Source organism: Tripterygium wilfordii, chromosome 21 (assembly GCF_013401445.1).
Source record: "Tripterygium wilfordii isolate XIE 37 chromosome 21, ASM1340144v1, whole genome shotgun sequence".
NCBI classification, from domain to species: domain Eukaryota; kingdom Viridiplantae; phylum Streptophyta; class Magnoliopsida; order Celastrales; family Celastraceae; genus Tripterygium; species Tripterygium wilfordii.
The window spans coordinates 3,925,844-3,944,897 of record NC_052252.1 but is presented as its reverse complement, the minus strand read 5'-3'; the positions used below and the strand labels follow the sequence as shown (position 1 = coordinate 3,944,897).

The 19,054-nt window shown below is 36.8% G+C and overlaps 1 protein-coding gene and 2 long non-coding RNA genes across 5 annotated transcripts; 2 read left to right on the top strand and 1 right to left on the bottom strand.

Moving 5' to 3' along the window:
• Window positions 1-132: 132 nt before the first annotated feature.
• Window positions 133-5,547, top strand: LOC119988961. 2 transcript variants are annotated; one of them, XR_005465705.1, is made up of 5 exons: window positions 133-891; window positions 1,939-2,108; window positions 2,876-3,074; window positions 3,156-3,211; window positions 5,177-5,547. It is a non-coding gene; the product is annotated as an uncharacterized LOC119988961 (long non-coding RNA). The 2 variants fall into 2 exon arrangements; XR_005465704.1 differs by having other exon boundaries at window positions 133-2,108.
• A 1,167-nt stretch (window positions 5,548-6,714) lies between these two features.
• Window positions 6,715-9,418, bottom strand: LOC119987742 (disease resistance protein RGA2-like). The gene is made up of 2 exons (XM_038832662.1): window positions 6,841-9,418; window positions 6,715-6,791 (listed from the first exon to the last, which is right to left on the bottom strand). Exons 1-2 carry the CDS (start codon window positions 9,416-9,418, stop codon window positions 6,715-6,717), a joined length of 2,655 nt encoding a protein of 884 aa, XP_038688590.1.
• A 2,684-nt stretch (window positions 9,419-12,102) lies between these two features.
• On the top strand, window positions 12,103-18,037 carry LOC119988957. 2 transcript variants are annotated; one of them, XR_005465698.1, is made up of 3 exons: window positions 12,103-12,542; window positions 12,665-12,726; window positions 17,699-18,037. It is a non-coding gene; the product is annotated as an uncharacterized LOC119988957 (long non-coding RNA). The 2 variants fall into 2 exon arrangements; XR_005465697.1 differs by having other exon boundaries at window positions 12,103-12,726.
• The last annotated feature ends 1,017 nt before the right edge of the window (window positions 18,038-19,054 follow it).

The window sequence follows — 19,054 nt, the reverse complement described above, 5'->3', positions numbered from 1 at the left end:
GGCAAGCCAGGCTTGCCTCACCCGTTTTAATATATAGTATAGATGAATCTAAATTGGAATAGTCCGTTCCTCTGTAATAGTAACATTTTGTTCGCTTTGGTACAATCTATATTGACCTGCACAACTTTGTCTATCTATGCTTAACACCAGTCTATAATAATTTGAGCCTAAGAAACCCGGTCTGATAATCCGGCTTGGTGTACACCAAACTCTAGGCAAGGGATATTCTTGACTAAAAATACAGCAAATTATATTTGCTTTTCAAAATTAAGCCCATGCAAGAAAGGGAGAAACAATTTTTGGCATCAAAGTTTCAGATTATTCTTGGCTTAAAAGTACAGCAAAGCAGATTTGTTTATTAATGTTCCATCATTGTGATTTCCTAGAAGATCAGAATCAACCTTTTCATCTGCAACTTTTTATATATATTTTCCATGATCATGGTCCAAATTGTATGACTCCAGCAACAAACAATCAATAGAAATGCAAAACTAAAAATTACCTCTCGACTCACTTATTTTATTTCTTCCTGCTCAACAAATCTTCCTTAAACCAACCAATTTGTGCCTTTCATTTGTATCAAAGAACATGGCAGATTTTCTATTCAGTATTGCAGAAAATGTTTTGGGAAATATATGCCCTCTTGCCCACGAAGAAATATGTTTGGCATTGGGTGTAGCGAGCAATATGAAAAGGCTTGATGAGAACTTATCAGACATCAAAGCTGTTCTCTGTGATGCTGAGGAGAAGAAAGCAGGGAACCACGAGCTGCATATCTGGCTTGGGAGGCTTAAGGATTTCCTCTATGATGCTGAAGACGTGATGGATGAGTTTAATTATCAAGGGCTTCGCAAGCAGGTGGTGAAAGAGTACGGAAGCATAAAAACCAAGGTACGCAGATTCTTTTCAAGCTCAAATCCACTTGCATTCCGTTTCAAAATAGGTCATAAGATTGAGGAGCTTAAGGAGAGACTAGATGATATAGCAGCTCAGAAGTCTAAGTTCCATCTCACGGACACGGAGCTAGTTACTTATGGCATGGGGGGCATAGAGAAAGGGAGATGACTGACTCATTTGTGCGTGCATCAAATATTATTGGAAGAGATGCCGATAAGGAAAAACTCATGGAGTTTCTGTTGAAATCAGATGATCAAGCAGCAAGTATAATCTCTGTTATCCCTATTGTTGGAATTGGGGGGTTGGGAAAGACTACTCTGGCTAAGATGTTATATAATGATAAGAGAGTAGATGCACATTTTCAATTGAAAATGTGGGCGTTTGTCCCTGAGGATGAATTTGACAACAAGAAGATAATAGTAAAAATGATGAAGTCCTTAACTGACCAAAATAGTAATCTGAGTGATTTGGATACTGAGCAATTACAAGCTCGCATTCGAGATCAATTAAATGGAAAGAAATTTTTACTCGTCTCGGATGATGTGTGGATGGTTGAACGTATTCGCATTATATGGCTTGAGTTGAAAGAATTGTTGGAGGTAGCTGCCATTGGAAGTAAAGTCATTGTAACAACACGTAATGATAGAGTGTCCTAAATGCTGGGCACTACTGAAGGATACAAGTTAAAAGGTCTTCCACAAGTGGATTGTTTATCTTTGTCGAAAAAATGGGCGTTCAGAGAAGGAGAAGAGGAGCGCTACCCGAACCTCCTGGCAATCGGACAGAGGACATAGTGAAGAAATGTGGAGGGCTTCCTTTGGCGGTGAGGACATTAGGGAACCTTCTCTACTCGAGAAACGAAGAACGGCACTGGAAATCCGAAGAAATGATGAGATATGGAAATTAAAAGAGGAGGAAGGGGACATTTTACCTGCAATAAGACTAACTTATGATCAAATGCAATCTCAATTGAAGCAATGTTTCGCTATTTGTTCTGTCTTTCGAAAAGGTAATGTGTTCAGCAGTTCTGTATTGGTTCAGTTTTGCAGGTGCAAAGGCCAAACATAAAACCACTATCTATGGATCTCTTTCTCTTCAGAACTCTTCCCTTTCTCTTAAGTGGCTTCAATCTACAGACACTGTCGTCCAATGCTGAGTTGATAGTTCATTAATTTTGAGGGAAGCTTTTGGAAGAGCTTGATTATACATTGGTAAGTTTCAAGGCTTCTCATGATGACTTATTCTAAATGATTGAAACATAGGTTCACAACTAGATGGGTTATTTTTCTACAGGGTTTACTGTGTATTTGTGACGCAAACATAGCATCACAATGAGATGGTGCATTTTCCATGTGGTTTACTATGTATTTTCGGCAATCATAGTATTAAAATGGATTTCTTAGCCTAAGTATTGAATTGGATTAATTATAGAATGGTCATTGACTCATAAAATATTACCTTTTATGTTGTATCTGTAAGAGTTGTGACAATTCAATCTTTGCAAATTCTTTTTAGCTTTCTTGTCATAAACAAAACTTTTATAGCTGAGAGATCAACTGACCAACGAGATTCGAGAAGGCTACATGTTTTAAATGTTTTGTGTCATATAGAATACTTTGGTGTGGGCTGCACTTGGGGGTTTTGTACTAATATTATTTTGAAGAAATATTATGTGTTAAATTTTTTATTTTCCATCACATGTTTACTTTTTACACTGTATTTGCCCTCTTTTTGGTTACTTTCTTTCAGGTTACTCTGTAACTTCATATATATTCGCATAAAGATGAATTTTTTTGCAGACTTGAATTGAGTTTATTATTGTGCAGTGTATTAGTAAACATAGACTCCACATTGAATCTATATTCCCTAAGATCATGTTATTTCTCTTGCTGATATAGTTGTATGAAAATTGAATTTTTTCTGCATGTTCGATGACATTAAGTAATTTGTTGTGTTTGATGGCATTGAATTCTAACAGAATGTCTGTTGAAGAAAGTCCCCGTTGTCAACAAAGAGGGAGTTACGCAGAGATATGCCTCGATTTCCAGAAATCAACCATCGACTTGCATGTGTTAGGCATGACGCCTAGCTAGCATGGATTGGGCCCTGTAATGATAGAAAGTGAAACAGTGAGAATGTTGGTTTACATATAAGAGAATATCTTCGTTGGCCGTTGGGTGAGTCATCAATGATTCGCATTCATTGTGAGTTAATTTTAGTATGTTAAGAGTTTTTTTTTCCTTAATTTTCTTTCCAAGGGTTGCTTTGGAGCTTTGGATTTGAAGCTGCTGGATTGCTGGGCTACGGCCTACAGGTATTTTTTCTTCATTTTTCTCATCTTTCTCGCTATGTAGATGTGTCTCTGACTTCTCATGCCATGCTTCTATTTTTTATTCTGGACGATTTTGGTAAGGTTCCTCCACATATTTTGCTTAGATAATTTGGATGAGAATGATTATTGAATTTTAAGGTCTCTAGCGTCCATTTCATATGTTTCTCTGCTCTGTTATTGATTTCTTACAGTTCTTTGGATCTTCTCCAGTTGTTGTATTTGTTTGATTCGAACTCCGATGATTATGCATGTTCATTGCATTTAACTTTGAAAAACTTTGAATTAAATGTTTGGTTTCTTGCAATTTTTCTGTCTCTTTTCTCTCCCTTTGAGTTGCTTATCTAGGTTAACACTTAATTCCGGGTCATCTATCTTTTCAGTGTGCTTTGGTTTTTATGGGTTTGCTCTTGACTAGGGCTGCACATGGGTCGGTTTGGGTCGGTTTGGGTAGAATAGTTCATCCGATCCGTATTGGTTCGGATTACACTTCATCCAACCCTTAACTGACCTTTGATTGTTATGGGTTGGGTCGGTTCGGATCCATGCAGGTTTGGGGTCGGGTATATGAGGATTAGGGTCGGGTTAATACCTTCCCACCTCAGTTTGAAACTTTGAATGGCCCTTATAGCATAAATATTCAAGGCTGTATATAACTCAAATCTAAACTTTAATCCTTCAAATTGAATAAACTTTACATCAAAAGCAAGAAACTATCAAAAACAGTAGGATCATTACACTATTACATTCCCAATAGGATCATCACACTATTACATTAATACATTCCCAAAATAAAAGTTTGATCACCACCAACATAAATAAAAACCTACCAGAGAGGCAGGGAACATGTACTTTTAATAACATTAATACATTATTACATTCCCAAAATAAAAATAACATTCAAAGTTTTCAATAATAATCCATAAGATGAATTTTGGATTGACAAGTGGGGACCTTATTTCAAATGTTTAAGTAGCGCATAGTAGTAGCACCTCATAGGCTCATACCAATATATATAATAAAGGTTTCCCATTATAATATGGCTTGGTGGAGGGGGGTTAAGTTCACCAGGATAAAGACAAAGAATCTAATTCAAGATTTGCGAGACTTTATACGACTTCTTTCTCAGGAAGCACAGAAAATCCATTCGGGTGGGAAGGCTTACCTTTCTCTGGTTCAGCCTCCCTGGATCTCGGGAACAACCGATTTCTCAATACAATAAAGGCAACACTAGTCACTAGAGTTTATGCAGACCAATCGAGATAAACAAGTAAATCAAGTAATCAACAAGTAAAGAATCAAACAACCTTGAGAAGCAGTGGCAGGAGTTGGGGTTGCGACGGTGCTTTTTGGCATCAACTCACTATGGGCTTGCGCCTTCTCCTGTGACTGAGAGTATGAGTCTTTGAGAGAGTGAAAGACGAAGATCTAGGCTTAAGATAGGTAAGTTAATAAAGTTATTAAATTATTTGATATTTATATTTCTATTATTCTATATTGTGTAGTGTGTGACTGTGTGTAGTGTGTAGTGTGTACTGTACAATAAAAGCATAAAACGAGGACGTTTTATGTATGTGAGGTCGGGTCGGGTTCATGCGGATCGGTTTAGACTACATATATATCCGATCCGTTATGTAAACGGGTAAGCTATTTCAACCTATACCTTAACTGTTCTTTGCGGTTTGGGTCGGATTTACTATGGGTTGGGTCGGATTAGCGGTTTGGGTCGGGTTGGTTACGGGTTTTGTGCAGCCCTACTCTTGACTATGTAAGTTGTGTCTCATATTCTTCATACCTGTCTAGCCAGGTTTTAATTGTGTTTTTTTAGGTTTTTTTTTACTCAAATCAGTGTTGTTTCCCTTCATACTTACATTGCTTTCGTGATTTTTGATCATTTCGTATGTCCATTTTGCTGGGGTGTTTTCTTTGACGGACCATTGCTGTATGTAGATTTTTGTTGGTGATTTTAAAGAAATCCAGAGGAGATCCTGTGTGTTCAGACCGGTGCTGAGTTTGTTGTCGGCTGAAATCGAGCTTTCACCAATAAAGAAAAATCTGCTGCCCATTTGAAGGTTCTAGTCCATTGATTTTTTCCCTTGATTTTTAGTAATATAGTCCCTTCTATCTGTTATGTAGTGGTTACTACATGTCCCTTCTATCTGTTCCTTTGATGTTGTTGCAGTATCAGCAACCCAATTTAAGTGCTTTCTTAGCCAACTTCTATGCATGAATATTAGTAATTTATTCCATGAAAATTTTGATTAGTATCCTTATTAAGGAAACTGTAATGAAAAGTTGTGGAAGTGAATTTTGGATGGAAATTGAACTGTCTGTGATTTTTGGAAGCATACGAACTTTTGTGATATCATCGATCATTACATGCCTTCACAACAACATTATCCCGCTGCAATGCGTAGGTTGTCAGCTAGTAACACTTCAAAATAATAAATGCATAAACAAATACTACTGACCAGGAAAAGTCTTCAATATATACTACAGTTTGCTTTCAAAATTAGAGCACTAACATCAATAATTGAGAAACTAGGGAACAAAGACCAGGCTGAAATCTTAGTCGATAAGTCATTGCTTTGGATCGTTAATTAGAACTTGCTAAAATTCTTAATATCATTGATTCTATTAAAAGAGAGTTTGATTGGTTCAACTACATGTTCTTAAACTGTCGGATGCCAAAGTATTTTGTTATGGTTGATCAAGATCAAACATCTAAAAAGGTACAGGATTTGGTCATGCCATATTAACTAAATTTACTAAAAAACATGTTCTCGGGTTTGAGAAAATATTGCTTAAATTAAAAAAAAAAGAAAAGAAAGAAAGAAAAGTCAATGAGTCAATGACCAAATCCTTGCTCCATCAAAAAAAGATATTCATTGTTTGGAGAAAATAGCATTTCTGTAATGCGTATTGAAGACTACGAAAGGCCTTAGTCCTTGCTCTAGTTTGGTATAAAGACAAATGAAAAAGACCAAGACTAAAAATTAAGGTCAACCATTCCTCGATCCCATTTGACCACCGTATAAGGAAGGCTTGACAAATACGTAGTAAATTCATGCACTCTGGTACTTGAATCGGCCAACTCTCTTCAATTATAATTAGGCAAATCGAAATGTGTCAAACTACTCGGCATATTTGTCACTCACTTAATAAGCTTAACAAACAAGCTTGAACAAGATTCTTGAGTTGTTTTAATAAATGGCTCAAGCTCAATAATTTTTCTCAACAAACAAACCAGGCTTGAACATGGTAAAGCTCGCTCCGCTAAACTCGTTTGCACCCTTAAAGCTCAAGAGATGGAAGAATCCAACATGTTTTATTTTGAAGAAAGGACATTGTCACAATATAGGGCTTCCTTTGCTTGAGATATAATCAAAAGAAAGCACTTAAAACTACAGAACTAGAAGAAGACATTTTTAGAGGAGATGGATCGGTAGAACACCATCAAAGCTAGCTTCTCTATTATACCAAACATATTAGGCAGCGACGTGCAGACCTTCTTGTGAGACTGCAAGACTACGATCCTTGATCCTACGTGATGCTGCCTGAGCAACTGATCAACTAACCGTAACGAAGAAGATAAAAGTCAGTAGGGTTCTTACCAATATCTGGGTCTATATAGATGTGTGGGACATGGGCAATCTTTGGCCACTCCTCACCTATTTCTGGCTGGAATCTTTCACTTAGTTGTGGAGAATTTAGAATCTTCAATTCCTTAAGGTTTGTGAGACAACCAAAGGAGTCCGGTAGAGACAATAAGCTAGGACAGTCTGCGACTGCAATCGTTTTGAGTGATTTGAAGTTGTGCAGCCACTCAGGCAAGGATGAAAAATTGGGAGAAGATCCAACACACAAGTATTCCAAAGTCTCCGAAGACCCTTGAAGCCATCTTGGCAAGATAATCAATTGTGGCAAACCAGCTAGCACTAGCAACCGAAGTTTCAACTTTTGACCACAGTCTTCCACCTCATCCATTAAATCCATGTGCATACATTTCCGAATTATCAATGTATCTAATGCAGTTAGGTTCCTCAGAATGTGTGACAAAGACACCAAGTTAGGACAAGAGTCGATGTACAATACTCTCAAAGCAGGGAGGTGTACTGTTGGTTCAAAGAGGGATTCAAGATTGGTGCATCTGCACAGAACCAGACTTCTGAGAGATTTTAGGCATCCAATTCCATTCGCTGTTAAACTCTTCTGTTTCGTGGTGATATCCAGAGTTCTCAGGCTGATCATGTTCCGAATATCTCTTGGCAGATCCTCAAGTTCTACGCATCCATATACGTTTAGAGTTTGTAGATTGTGAAGCTTGCAGATTGAGTTGGATATTTTATTTAATCTACGATTGAAGCACAAGAGAAGAGATCTCAGATGTTTCAGGTCACCAATAGAGCTGGGCAACAACTCAAATGATGAATACCTTAGATCCAACGACCTTAGAAACCTGAACTTAGAGATGCATGCATCAATGGAGGATTCACTTGTAACTGTTGGTTCTCCAAATGGGAAAAGAATACTCCTCACATTTCTTGGATTTTGTGGAAGACATGGAACCTCTTCACCAAATAAAACTTCTGCATCGGAGATTGAAAGATGGCGCACACCTTCAGGTATACTCTTGGTTTGAAAATTGACAGTTGAGCACTCATTTTGAGCAACCAAGAGTGCAAGATCGTGTACCAAATCATGCATTGTAAACACGTAAAGATAACCATATTCCTCAAAATCCTGAAAGAATGATCTTGAGTATAACTCCTTAACATATTGGAAGCCAAGATATTCAGGTTCCTGGTTTCCATCTGGAGATTGAAGTAGACCGTGTGCCATCCAAAACTGAGCCAACATAGAACTGTTGAACAAATAATCTTTTGGAAAGACAGAACAAATAGCGAAACATTGCTTCAATTGAGATGGCATTTGATCATAAGTTAGTCTTAGTGCAGGTAAAATATCCCCTTCATCCTGCTTTAGTTTCCATATCTCATCATTTCTTATGGACTTCCAGTACCGTTCTTCATTTCTCGAGTAGAGCAGTGTCCCTAAGGTCCTCACCGCCAAAGGAAGCCCTCCACATTTCTTCACAATGTCCTCCCCAATTTCAAGGAGGTACGGGTAGCGCTCCTCTTCTCCTTCTTTGAACGCCCATTTTTTCAATAAACACAAACAATCCTCTTGTGGAAGACCTTTTAACTTGTATCCTTCAGTAGTACCCAGCATTTCGGACACTCTATGATTACGTGTTGTTACAATGACTTGACTTCCACTGGCAGCTACTTCCAACAATTCTTTCAGCTCAACCCATTTACTGCGAATACGTTCGACTATCGACACATCGTCCAAGACAAGTAAAAATTTCTTTCCGTTTAGTTGATCTCGAATGCGAGCTTGTAACTGGTCAGTATCCAAGTTATTAACATCTTGATCAGTTAAGGACTTGAGCATTTTTACTAGTATCTTCTTCTTGTCAAATTCATCCTCAGGGACACACGCCCACATTTTCAGTTGAAAATGTGCATCTACTCTCTTATCATTGTATAACATCTTAGCTAGAGTAGTCTTTCCCAATCCTCCTATTCCAACAATAGGGATAACAGAGATTATACCTGCAGCTTGATCATCTGATTTCAATAGAAACTCCATGAGTTTTTCCTTATCAGCATCTCTTCCAATAATATTTGATGCTCGCACAAAGGAATCTGTCATCTCCCTTTCTCTGTGCCCCCCCATGCCATAAGTAACTAGCTCCGTGAGATGGAATTTAGACTTCTGAGCTGCTATATCATCTAGTCTCCCCTTAAGCTTCTTAATCTTATGACCTATTTTGAAACGGAATGCAAGTGGATTTGAGCTTGGAAAGAATAATCTGCGTACCTTGGTTTGTATGGTTCCATACTCTTTCACCACTTGCTTGCGAAGCCCTTGATAATTAAACTCATCCATCACGTCTTCGGCATCATAGAGGAAATCCTTAAGCCTCCCAAGCCAGATACGCAGCTCGTGGTTATGTGCCTTCTTCTCCTCGGCATCCAGGAGAACAGCTTTGATGGATAATAAGTTCTCAACAAGCTTTTTCATATTGCTCTCTACACCCCGCGCCAAACATATTTCTTCATGGGCAAGAGAGCCTATCTTTCCCAAAACATTTTCTGCAATACTGAATAGAAATATTTCTGCCATGTGTTTTGATAAAAATGAAAGACACAAACTGGTTGGTTTAAGGAAGATTTGTTGAGCACGAAGAAATAAAATAAGTAAGATGAGAGGTAATTTTTTAGTTTTGCATCTCTATCGATTGTTTGTTGCTGGAGGCTGGAGTCCTACGACTTGGACCTTGATCATGGAAAATATATAAAAAAAAAAGTTGATTCTGATCTTCCAGGAAATCACTCTGATGGAACATTAATGGAAGCATTCACATTGGTATCTGTAGAGCATCTGAAAATTTCTGATCATCTGGTCATAATGTCATATGTAATAGAAGACAAAAATGGGTGGACTTGAAGGATCCGGGGAGATGTCAAAAAAACATTGGACACCTCCATTGTTAAACCAAGTGGTCACATTACATTGGACCCCTCTAGTGTTTAACCCAAACCGTCATGTAACTCTTATCGATGCACATCATCACTCTTTTTACAATCTTGAAAAGTTTGGAGTGATGATTCTACGAAGTCAAATAGGAGGATTTTTGGGGAGTAGTTGTTACATTTAAATCATAGACTTACTTGTACGTCTGCTTTTATTCCACTAATTTGGACCCCACATATCATATGCTTTAAGGAAATTTGGTACGAAGACATAAATGAAGACTAAGACTAAAAATTAAGTGAGATGGCCCAATCAAGAAATGCATTTTAATTAGTTAATGAATGTAAATTGGAATAGTTCTCTCCTCCACAATAGTAATATTTTGTTCGCTTTGGAACAATCTATATTGATCTGTACGGCTTTGTCTATCTACGCTTAGCACCAGTCTATAATAATTTGAGCCTAGAAAAAATGTTTGATATTAGTTAAGAAGTTTGACCTATTATATTCAACACTTCATATCTTGACGTGGGACAAAAGACTTAGCCCATTATCACTTGGTAGTTCATCCAACACTGTCATACCCTACCCACTTGAGTTGGGTGTTATGTAAATAGTCATGTTTGTCTGCCCCATCTTACTCCGCTTTTTACATCCTGTAATTCTCCATTGTACGGTTTCGATTATTCTGTTACATCAGAGAGAATACATAACAACGAAGCTACTACTTCTTCTGGTTTGATGATTTTCAGGGATTTTGTAAGAGTTTGTAGTTTGATTTTTTTTTTCCAATTATGCATGGCATATGCAGCAAAACCTTGTAACCACCAAATTATGCATGGCATATGACCACCAAAATTCATTGCATTTTCAAGAAAAGCCGTTGTCATGAAAATTGGCCTCTACCTGTGAAACTATGCCCGTGGTTTTTTATAACCCAAAATCTTTTACCTACGGTTTAGTAAAACCGCAAGTAAGTAACTTAAAATTGTCTGTCAAATTATACCTACGATTTTTTATAGCCCAAAGTTTTTTACTTGCCGTTTACTAAAATCGCAGGTGATTAACCTAAAATAGCCTTTTTATTGGCGACAAGGATAGTAAAACTGGAGTTTTTTTCTGTACAATACCTCCGATGGATTTTAAATACCATAATAGGATTCACTTGATTTTTTTTTTTACCAAAATGGTCCGTTGAAATTTTTTTACACTAATAATGCTATTTCAAACGTCATTGATGAGATATTAAAAAAACACTAATGACGCTGTTTAAAATAACGTCATTATGAATTATAATATTTTTTTTTGTCTAGAGACGCCCTTTTCAAACTGCGTCTTTAATTTATAAGATTATTAAAATATAAGTCATAATTGAAACAAAAAAAGAAAAACTCGACGTTCACGGTTCACCAGATCGACTTTATTGTGTAGCCTGATTTGAAAAGGTTTGTTGAGTTTTGAGAATTTGAGGCAAGAAGATGCAGGGGAAAGGGCAGGGCTTTACTTCCCATTGTTCCCAAGTGGATGCAACAACCACTACTTTGAACCAGCAACGAAAAAGTGGATCAGCAAGAACCCTGGCTCTCCTACTTGCAAGGTGGTTTTGTTCAGTTCTGTTATGAACCCATCAAGCAGATTATTAACACATCTCCAAATCAGCTTTCATGTATCGTCCTTCTCCTCTAAATCATCTCCTTCCACTCATTCTCTCTCTCCCGAACCACAAACTACCCGATTCTCTCTCTTCGAATTGCCCCGGTCGGTAGTGATCCAAATCATTATCAAGAATGATTTGGATATGGGTTTCCCTTCTAGAGAAAGAAAGCATGCTGTGATCGTTGCAGTCAATGTAATTATCTCCTAAGATTATAAATCTCAATTAGAGAAGGAAAGCAAGCGTATACGGCAACGAAAAAGGAGGTAACTTTCTCTGTTTGTTCTAATGGGTCTGATCACATTTTCCATTATCTGAATTGTGTCTAATGAAATGAAGGTGGGGAAAGCATTGAAGGTATTGTTTTCTACTGGTATAGTGAAGCGAAGTGAGATGTTTATCACCAAAATCGATTTTGCGATGATTCATGTCAACGAGTTCGTCTCTGTGAAGTGAAGAACAAGATTTTTCTTAAAAAAATGTAATTATTATTTAAAAAAAAGAATGACGCTGTTATATATAACGTCATTGGGTTTTATAAAATTTTAAGGTTAATGATGCTCTAGTTAACAGCGTAATCACGCTGTTCAGAAGAGCGTACAATATCATTTTGATAAAAAAATCAAGTGAATCATATTGTGGTATTTAAAATCGGTCAGAGGTGATGTACCGAAAACACTCATAAAACTGGTAAATTTTTTAAAAAATTAAACGGCGTCGTTTTCCTTCCAGTGTGATCAAAATTCAAAACACAGGCAAGAGCCTGCTAGGCTCCAAATCGCGCGTACATGCACAGATTCACTGCGCTCTCCTCTGCCGACTGTGATTTCTCTGCTCTTAGCTGCATCTTCTATCCACGCTATCAACATAAGGACCAACAGCTTCTCTGTTCTTCATTGATTTTTCTTTATGATTTTATTCAATTGATTATTGGAATGTCGAGTTAGATTGAATTTGTTTGGAAGAATCTGATATAGTAGTGAAACCGAGTTTGAATTTATTGTACGAGGTCGTGAATTCTTACAGAAGATGCCAGGGCTTTGGTCGCAGAGTTCGTTCTTGGCGGAAGGAACGTACTCTGTTTTTGGTCACTGCGTTCCCTGTCTTTACATTGAGAAGGTTCTTAATTTCTTCCTCTTCTTGTTACAGTTGCTTGTGTTTTTTTTCTTCTTGGAATTCCTATTTATTTATGGAATTTTTCTGGTCTTCTTTACTGTTCAAGTTTGTGCTTATACTGCCAGAACTGCTTCCCAAAGAGAGTTCACTCCAGTCATAGATGTGGCAGGGTTCCTCTGATGACCAGGTATCATGTCTCACTGTATATGATTGGGTTCAATGAACTTAGCATCAGTTCGTCTTTCCCTTCCTATGCTGTTCTAAATGCGGCTATGGTTTACACAATTTGTATTAATTCGGTGGCCATTAGCTAATTTTAAACCCCTGTTATTGTTGTTCCCAGTACCACACTAAAAGCAAAAATTTTATTGCTGTAGGAATTTTGTCTTTTGATCTGCATTTAGTTTTGTCATGAGATCATCATCACCATGTAGTCTCCTAGATCCTAAACAACCACTGTCATGTCTCTTACTAGTGTATTTCAATTTGTTGTTTCTTTTTGCAATGCACTTGTCTTCTGTAATCAGGGTAGTCTTCTTTTGGGGGTAAATAGAAATAACTCAATCGATTGTTACAATGATAGAATGCTATGGCTTAAGCATGGAGAGACTGTTTTCAGCCAAGAGTGCTATCAATTAAAACATTTATATACTTGCTAATTTCCTTTCCACGATTGTGTTTAGAGTTCGGTATATTGAAATTCTGCTTTTTGGGAACCTAAGCTGCTAGAACATACATTGTGCATCTTGCAAATGTGATGCTTTGTATTTTTTCTTCTTTTGTCCAGAGTCTTCTGTTTTCTCTCGCTGATGTTGTAACTAAAAGATAACTAGCTTGTTCAATCAAAACAACCCTAAACTCAATACTTTCAAAAAAACACAAAACCTGACATTGTTTCTTGGAATGCTAATTGCTGGTTGTGGTCATCAAGAGCGATATGAGTCGGCTCTAAATTTTTTTCGGCGAATGAATTGGTCAGGATTATGTATCAAGTACTCTTAAAGCTTGTGCTGGAATGGGTCTCAAGAAATTGGGTAGACAGTTGCACTCATGCTTAATCAAGATAGATGCCAAGTCAGATTCTTTTGTCGGCGTGGGACTTACAGATATGTATTCAAATTGTCATTTGATGGATGATGTGAGAATGGTGTTTAAGTTAATGCCAGAGAATGACTTAATTACATGGAATGCTGTGATCTCTGGGCATTCATTTAATGGAGAAGACATGGAAGCCGTTATACTTTTTCCTTTGATGCACCGGGGAGGAGTGGTATTCAACTGTCCTTAAATCCGTAGCCAGCTTGCAGGCTATAGGTGTTTGTCTGCAAGTTCATGCACTTGCTCAGAAATCAGGTTTTGAATTTGACAGCTATGTGGTAAATAGCCTCATCGATGCATGGTAAATGTGGCCATGTAGAAGATGCATCAAAGATATTTAGAGAAAGCCCTATCGCCGATTTTGTAACTTTCACATCTATGATTACAGGTTATGTTCAAGACAGGCAAAAAACAATATTCAAACCTGATTTCTGACGCCGAAAATGTGGTGTGTTAACTTGCGAGTGAAATCAATTCCCCGCAACTTCAGTTTCGAACTCACCGCGGTGTGATGATACCATAACGCATCGCTCGACCAAATAATTTGTTACTTCAACACGGCGTGTTTAAGTCAAAAGCGGTGTGTTTGGTAGGTGCAAACAAAAAACCAAACGCACCCAATGCCTCTCGACATACTTTCTCCGAATCATGTGTTCCAAATCCTGAACCCAACTTTTCGCAGCTCCTTCCATCCCAACGATACCCATTTGCCAAGCAAAGCTGTGGGCGCAGAACATGAGCTATTCGGACATACCACAAGCTGCTCGGATATCAGTCGCAGATTTCAGGATTTTTTATTAATATAAGGTCTTTGTTTTGTGAGGGTTCTTTCTAGGGTTTTAAAGACAGACGGAAAACATAGTGAGGAGAGTTTGTGAGATCATTATTGAGTGAACAATGGTGTGGTTTCTTGTGAGATTCTCAAGGGTTGTGATCAAGGCTTGTTCTCATGCAACTATTCTTACAAGGGCTTGCACTCTGTTGATTTATGTTATTTTGTTCCTAATGTTATGTGGACATTTTCATTTTGCTTTGATGTTACTCCTGTCTTCTAACTATTTGGGGCACACTCTGCTATGTATTTTTTTTCTCCCCACGCAGTTTTTATCTGCTCTCGCTGTGATCTGTCGTTGGTGTTTCCGACTCAGAGGAGTGTGCTGGAGGTTTGTGGTTTTTTTTTTCTTCCATATTCTTTGTTGTTTTTTTGGGTCTGTGCCAGGTTTTCCTATATTTATGCTTTAATTTAACTTTTCTTCTTTTTTTTTGTCACTGTTTTGTTGTTTGTTGGGTTTGGGTTTGTTCATCTCATTTTCTTTGTTGTTTGTGCAGCCTTTTCCTACTTTTCCTTTGATGGTTTGGTTTGATTTGTTACGTTTTTATAATTTTTTTATTTTTCCCTGTCCTCTTATATGCTCGATGGTCTATCTAGAATGGTTAGTTTAAGATATATGGAAAGTATTGGGGCTGTTATCTATTTCTCTCTCAGCCTTTTGACTCTCTTTTCACACAGAATTTGGTTATTCACGCATATTTCCATCCGTTAATGGTGCATATTAATAATAATTATAGTTTGTGGTTGACTATTACCAAGTATATGTTACATGAACCACAATGAGATAGGCATTTTTCTGCATGATTTGCTTTTTAACACAATTAAGCATTGCACTCTCTAATTTCTGTTAAGCCACCTTGATAACCTGGTGTGATTGCAAAAGTAACTTGGTCCACTTCATGATTTGGCATGCCTATCGCAGCCTATTGATTAATAGGCACCTATTATTTGTTGATCAGCATATTTGCTTATAAATTAAGAATGCTCGTGAAAGGGTATAATGCTAGATATTGGGCATTCTGTGACCTACTTTTCTTTTTATCTATTCTCATCCCAACCTCCATTTGTTTCTTTGTGTTTTTTCCCCTGTTAGAGATTATGTAGGCCTGAAATTTTTGATTTTTTGTTGGTGATTTTAAAGGAACCCAGAGGAGATCCCATGTGTTCAGACCGGTGCTGAGTATATTGTCAGCTGAAATCGAGCTTTCACCAATAAAGACAAATCTGCTGCCCATTTGAAGGTTCCAATTCCATCCCCTTTATTTTTTCATTGATTTTTAGTAATTTAGGCCCTTCTATCTATATGTTCTGTGATGGATTTCAATTGATGATTTGCTACATGTCCGTTTGGGTTTCTGATGAATTAATACCAAGTAAAGGAATATGAAAACAAAACGATTTAACTTTTGTTTCTCCTTTCTCTAAAATAGTTTGGAACAAAAGTCAAATTTTTTCCACCTCATAGATCATGTGCAGTAAGTATTTACTCTTACTACTTGAACTCGACCAATTTCATTTGGTTCAATTGAGTGCATTATATTTCATTTAATATTTCTGGATTGGTTTTCCAATATTATTGCATGCCATGTTTATGCTCTGTTGTCCTATTATCGGACGCTTAGGCTCTGTTTACTTTGTCTCACTTTTTTTTTCCAGGTGCGGTTTTTATCTGTTGTTTAGGCAGTCATAGTATTAAAATGGATTTCTTAGCCTAAGTATTGAATTGGATTAATTATAGAATGGTCATTGACTCATAAAATATTGCCTTTTATGTTGTATCTGTAAGAGTTGTGACAATTCAATCTTTGCAAATTCTTTTTAGCGTTCTTGCCATAAACAGAACTTTTATAGGTGAGAGATCAACTGACCAACGAGATTCGAGAAGGCTACATGTTTTAAATGTTTTGGGTCATATAGAATGCTTCGCTGTGGGCTGCACATGGGGGTTTTGTTCTAATATTATTTTGAAGAAATATTATGTGTTAAATTTTTTATTTTCCATCACATGTTTACTTTTTATACTGTATTTGCCCTCTTTTTGGTTACTCTCTCAGGTTACTCTGTAACTTCATATATATTCGCATAAAGATGAATTTTTTTACAGACTTGCATTGAGTTTATTATTGTGCAGTGTATTAGTAAACATAGACTCCACATTGAATCTATATTCCCTAAGATCATGTTATTTCTCTTGCTGATATAGTTGTATGAAAATTGAATTTTTTTCTGCATGTTCGATGACATTAAGTAATTTTTTGTGTTTGATGGCATTGAATTCTAACAGAATGTCTGTCAAAGAAAGTCCCTGTTGTCAACAATGAGGGAGTTAAGCAGAGATATGCTTCGATTTCCAGAAATCAACCATCGACTTGCATGTGTTAGGCATGACGCCTAGCTAGCATGATTGGGCCCTGTAATGATAGAAAGTGAAACAGTGAGAATGTTGGTTTACATATAAGAGAATATTGTCGTTGGCCGTTGCTTGACAATGGTATGCATTCATTGTGAGTTAATTTTAGTATGTTGAGAGTTTTTTTTCCTTAATTTTCTTTCCAAGGGTTGCTTTGGAGCCTTGGATTTGAAGCTGCTGGATTGCTGGCTACGGCCTACAGGTATTTTTTCTTCATTATTGTCCCCTTTCTCGCTATGTAGATGTGTCTCTGACTTCTCATGCCATGCTTCTATTTTTTATTCTGGACGATTTTGGTGAGGTTCCTCCACATATTTTGCTTAGATAATTTGGATGAGAATGATTATTGAATTTTAAAGTGTCTAGCGTCCATTTCATATGTTTCTCTGCTCTGTTATTGATTTCTTACAGTTCTTTGGATCTTCTCCAGTTGTTGTATTTGTTTGATTCGAACTCCGATGATTATGCATGTTCATTGCATTTAACTTTGAAAAACTTTGAATTAAATCTTTGGTTTCTTGCAATTTTTCTGTCTCTTTTCTCTCCCTTTGAGTTGCTTATCTAGGTTATCACTTAATTCTGGGTCATCTATCTTTTCGGTGTGCTTTAGTTTTTATGGGTTTGCTCTTGACTATGTAAGTTGTGTCTCATATTCTTCATACGTGTCTATCCAGGTTTTAATTGTGTTTTTTTAGGTTTTTTTTACTCAAATCAGTGTTGTTTCCCTTCATCATACTTATATTGCTTTCATGATTTTTGATCATTACTTATGTCCATTTTGATGGGATGTTTTCTTTGACGGACCATTGCCGTATGTAGATTTTTGTTGGTGATTTTAAAGAAATCCAGAGGAGATCCTGTGTGTTCAGACCGGTGCTGAGTTTGTTGTCGGCTGAAATCGAGCTTTCACCAATAAAGAAAAATCTGCTGCCCATTTGAAGGTTCTAGTCCATTGATTTTTTCCCTTGATTTTTAGTAATATAGTCCCTTCTATCTGTTATGTAGTGGTTACTACATGTCCCTTCTATCTGTTCCTTTGATGTTGTTGCAGTATCAGCAACCCAATTTAAGTGCTTTCTTAGCCAACTTCTATACATGAATATTAGTAATTTATTCCATGAAAATTTTGATTAGTATCCTTATTAAGGAAACTGTAATGAAAAGTTGTAGAAGTGAATTTTGGATGGAAATTGAACTGGCTGTGATTTTTGGAAGCATACAAACTTTTGTGATATCATCGATCATTACCTGCCTTCACAACAACATTATCCCGCTGCAATGAGCAGATTGTCAGCTAGTAATACTTCAAAATAATAAATGCATAAACAAATACTACTGACCAGGAAAAGTCTTCAATATATACTACAGTTTGCTTTCAAAATTAGAGCACTAACATCAATAATTGAGAAACTAGGGAACAAAGACCAGCCTAAAGTCTTAGTCGATAAGTCATTGCTTTGGATCGTTAATTAGAACTTGTTAAAATTCTTAATATCATTGATTCTATTAAAAGAGAGTTTGATTGGTTCAACTACATGTTCTTAAACTGTCGATTGCTAAAGTATTTTGTTATGTATGATCAAGATCAAACATCTAAAAAGGTACAGGATTTGATCATGCCATATTAACTAAATATACTAAAAAACGTGTTCTTGGGTTTGAGAAAATATTGCTTAAATTCAAAAAAAAGAAAAGAAAAGAAAGAAAGAAAAGTCAATGAGTCAATGACCAAATCCTTGCTCCATCAAAAAAAAGATATTCGTTGTTTGGAGAAAATAGCATTTCTGTAATGCGTATTGAAGACTACGAAAGGTCTTAGTCCTTGCTCTAGTTTGGTATAAAGACAAATGAAAAAGACCAAGACTAAAAATTAAGGTCATCCATTCCTCGATCCCATTTGACAACCGTATAAGGAACGCTTGACAAATACGTAGTAAATCCATGCACTCTGGTACCTGAATCGGCCAACTCTCTTCAACTATAATTAGGCAAATCGAAATGTGTCAAACTACTCGGCATATTTGTCACTCACTTGATAAGCTTAACAAACAAGCTTGAACAAGATTCTTGAGTTGTTTTAATAAATGGCTCAAGCTCAATAATTTTTTCAACAAACAAACCAGGCTTGAACATGGTAAAGCTCGCTCCGCTAAACTCGTTTGCACCCTTAAAGCT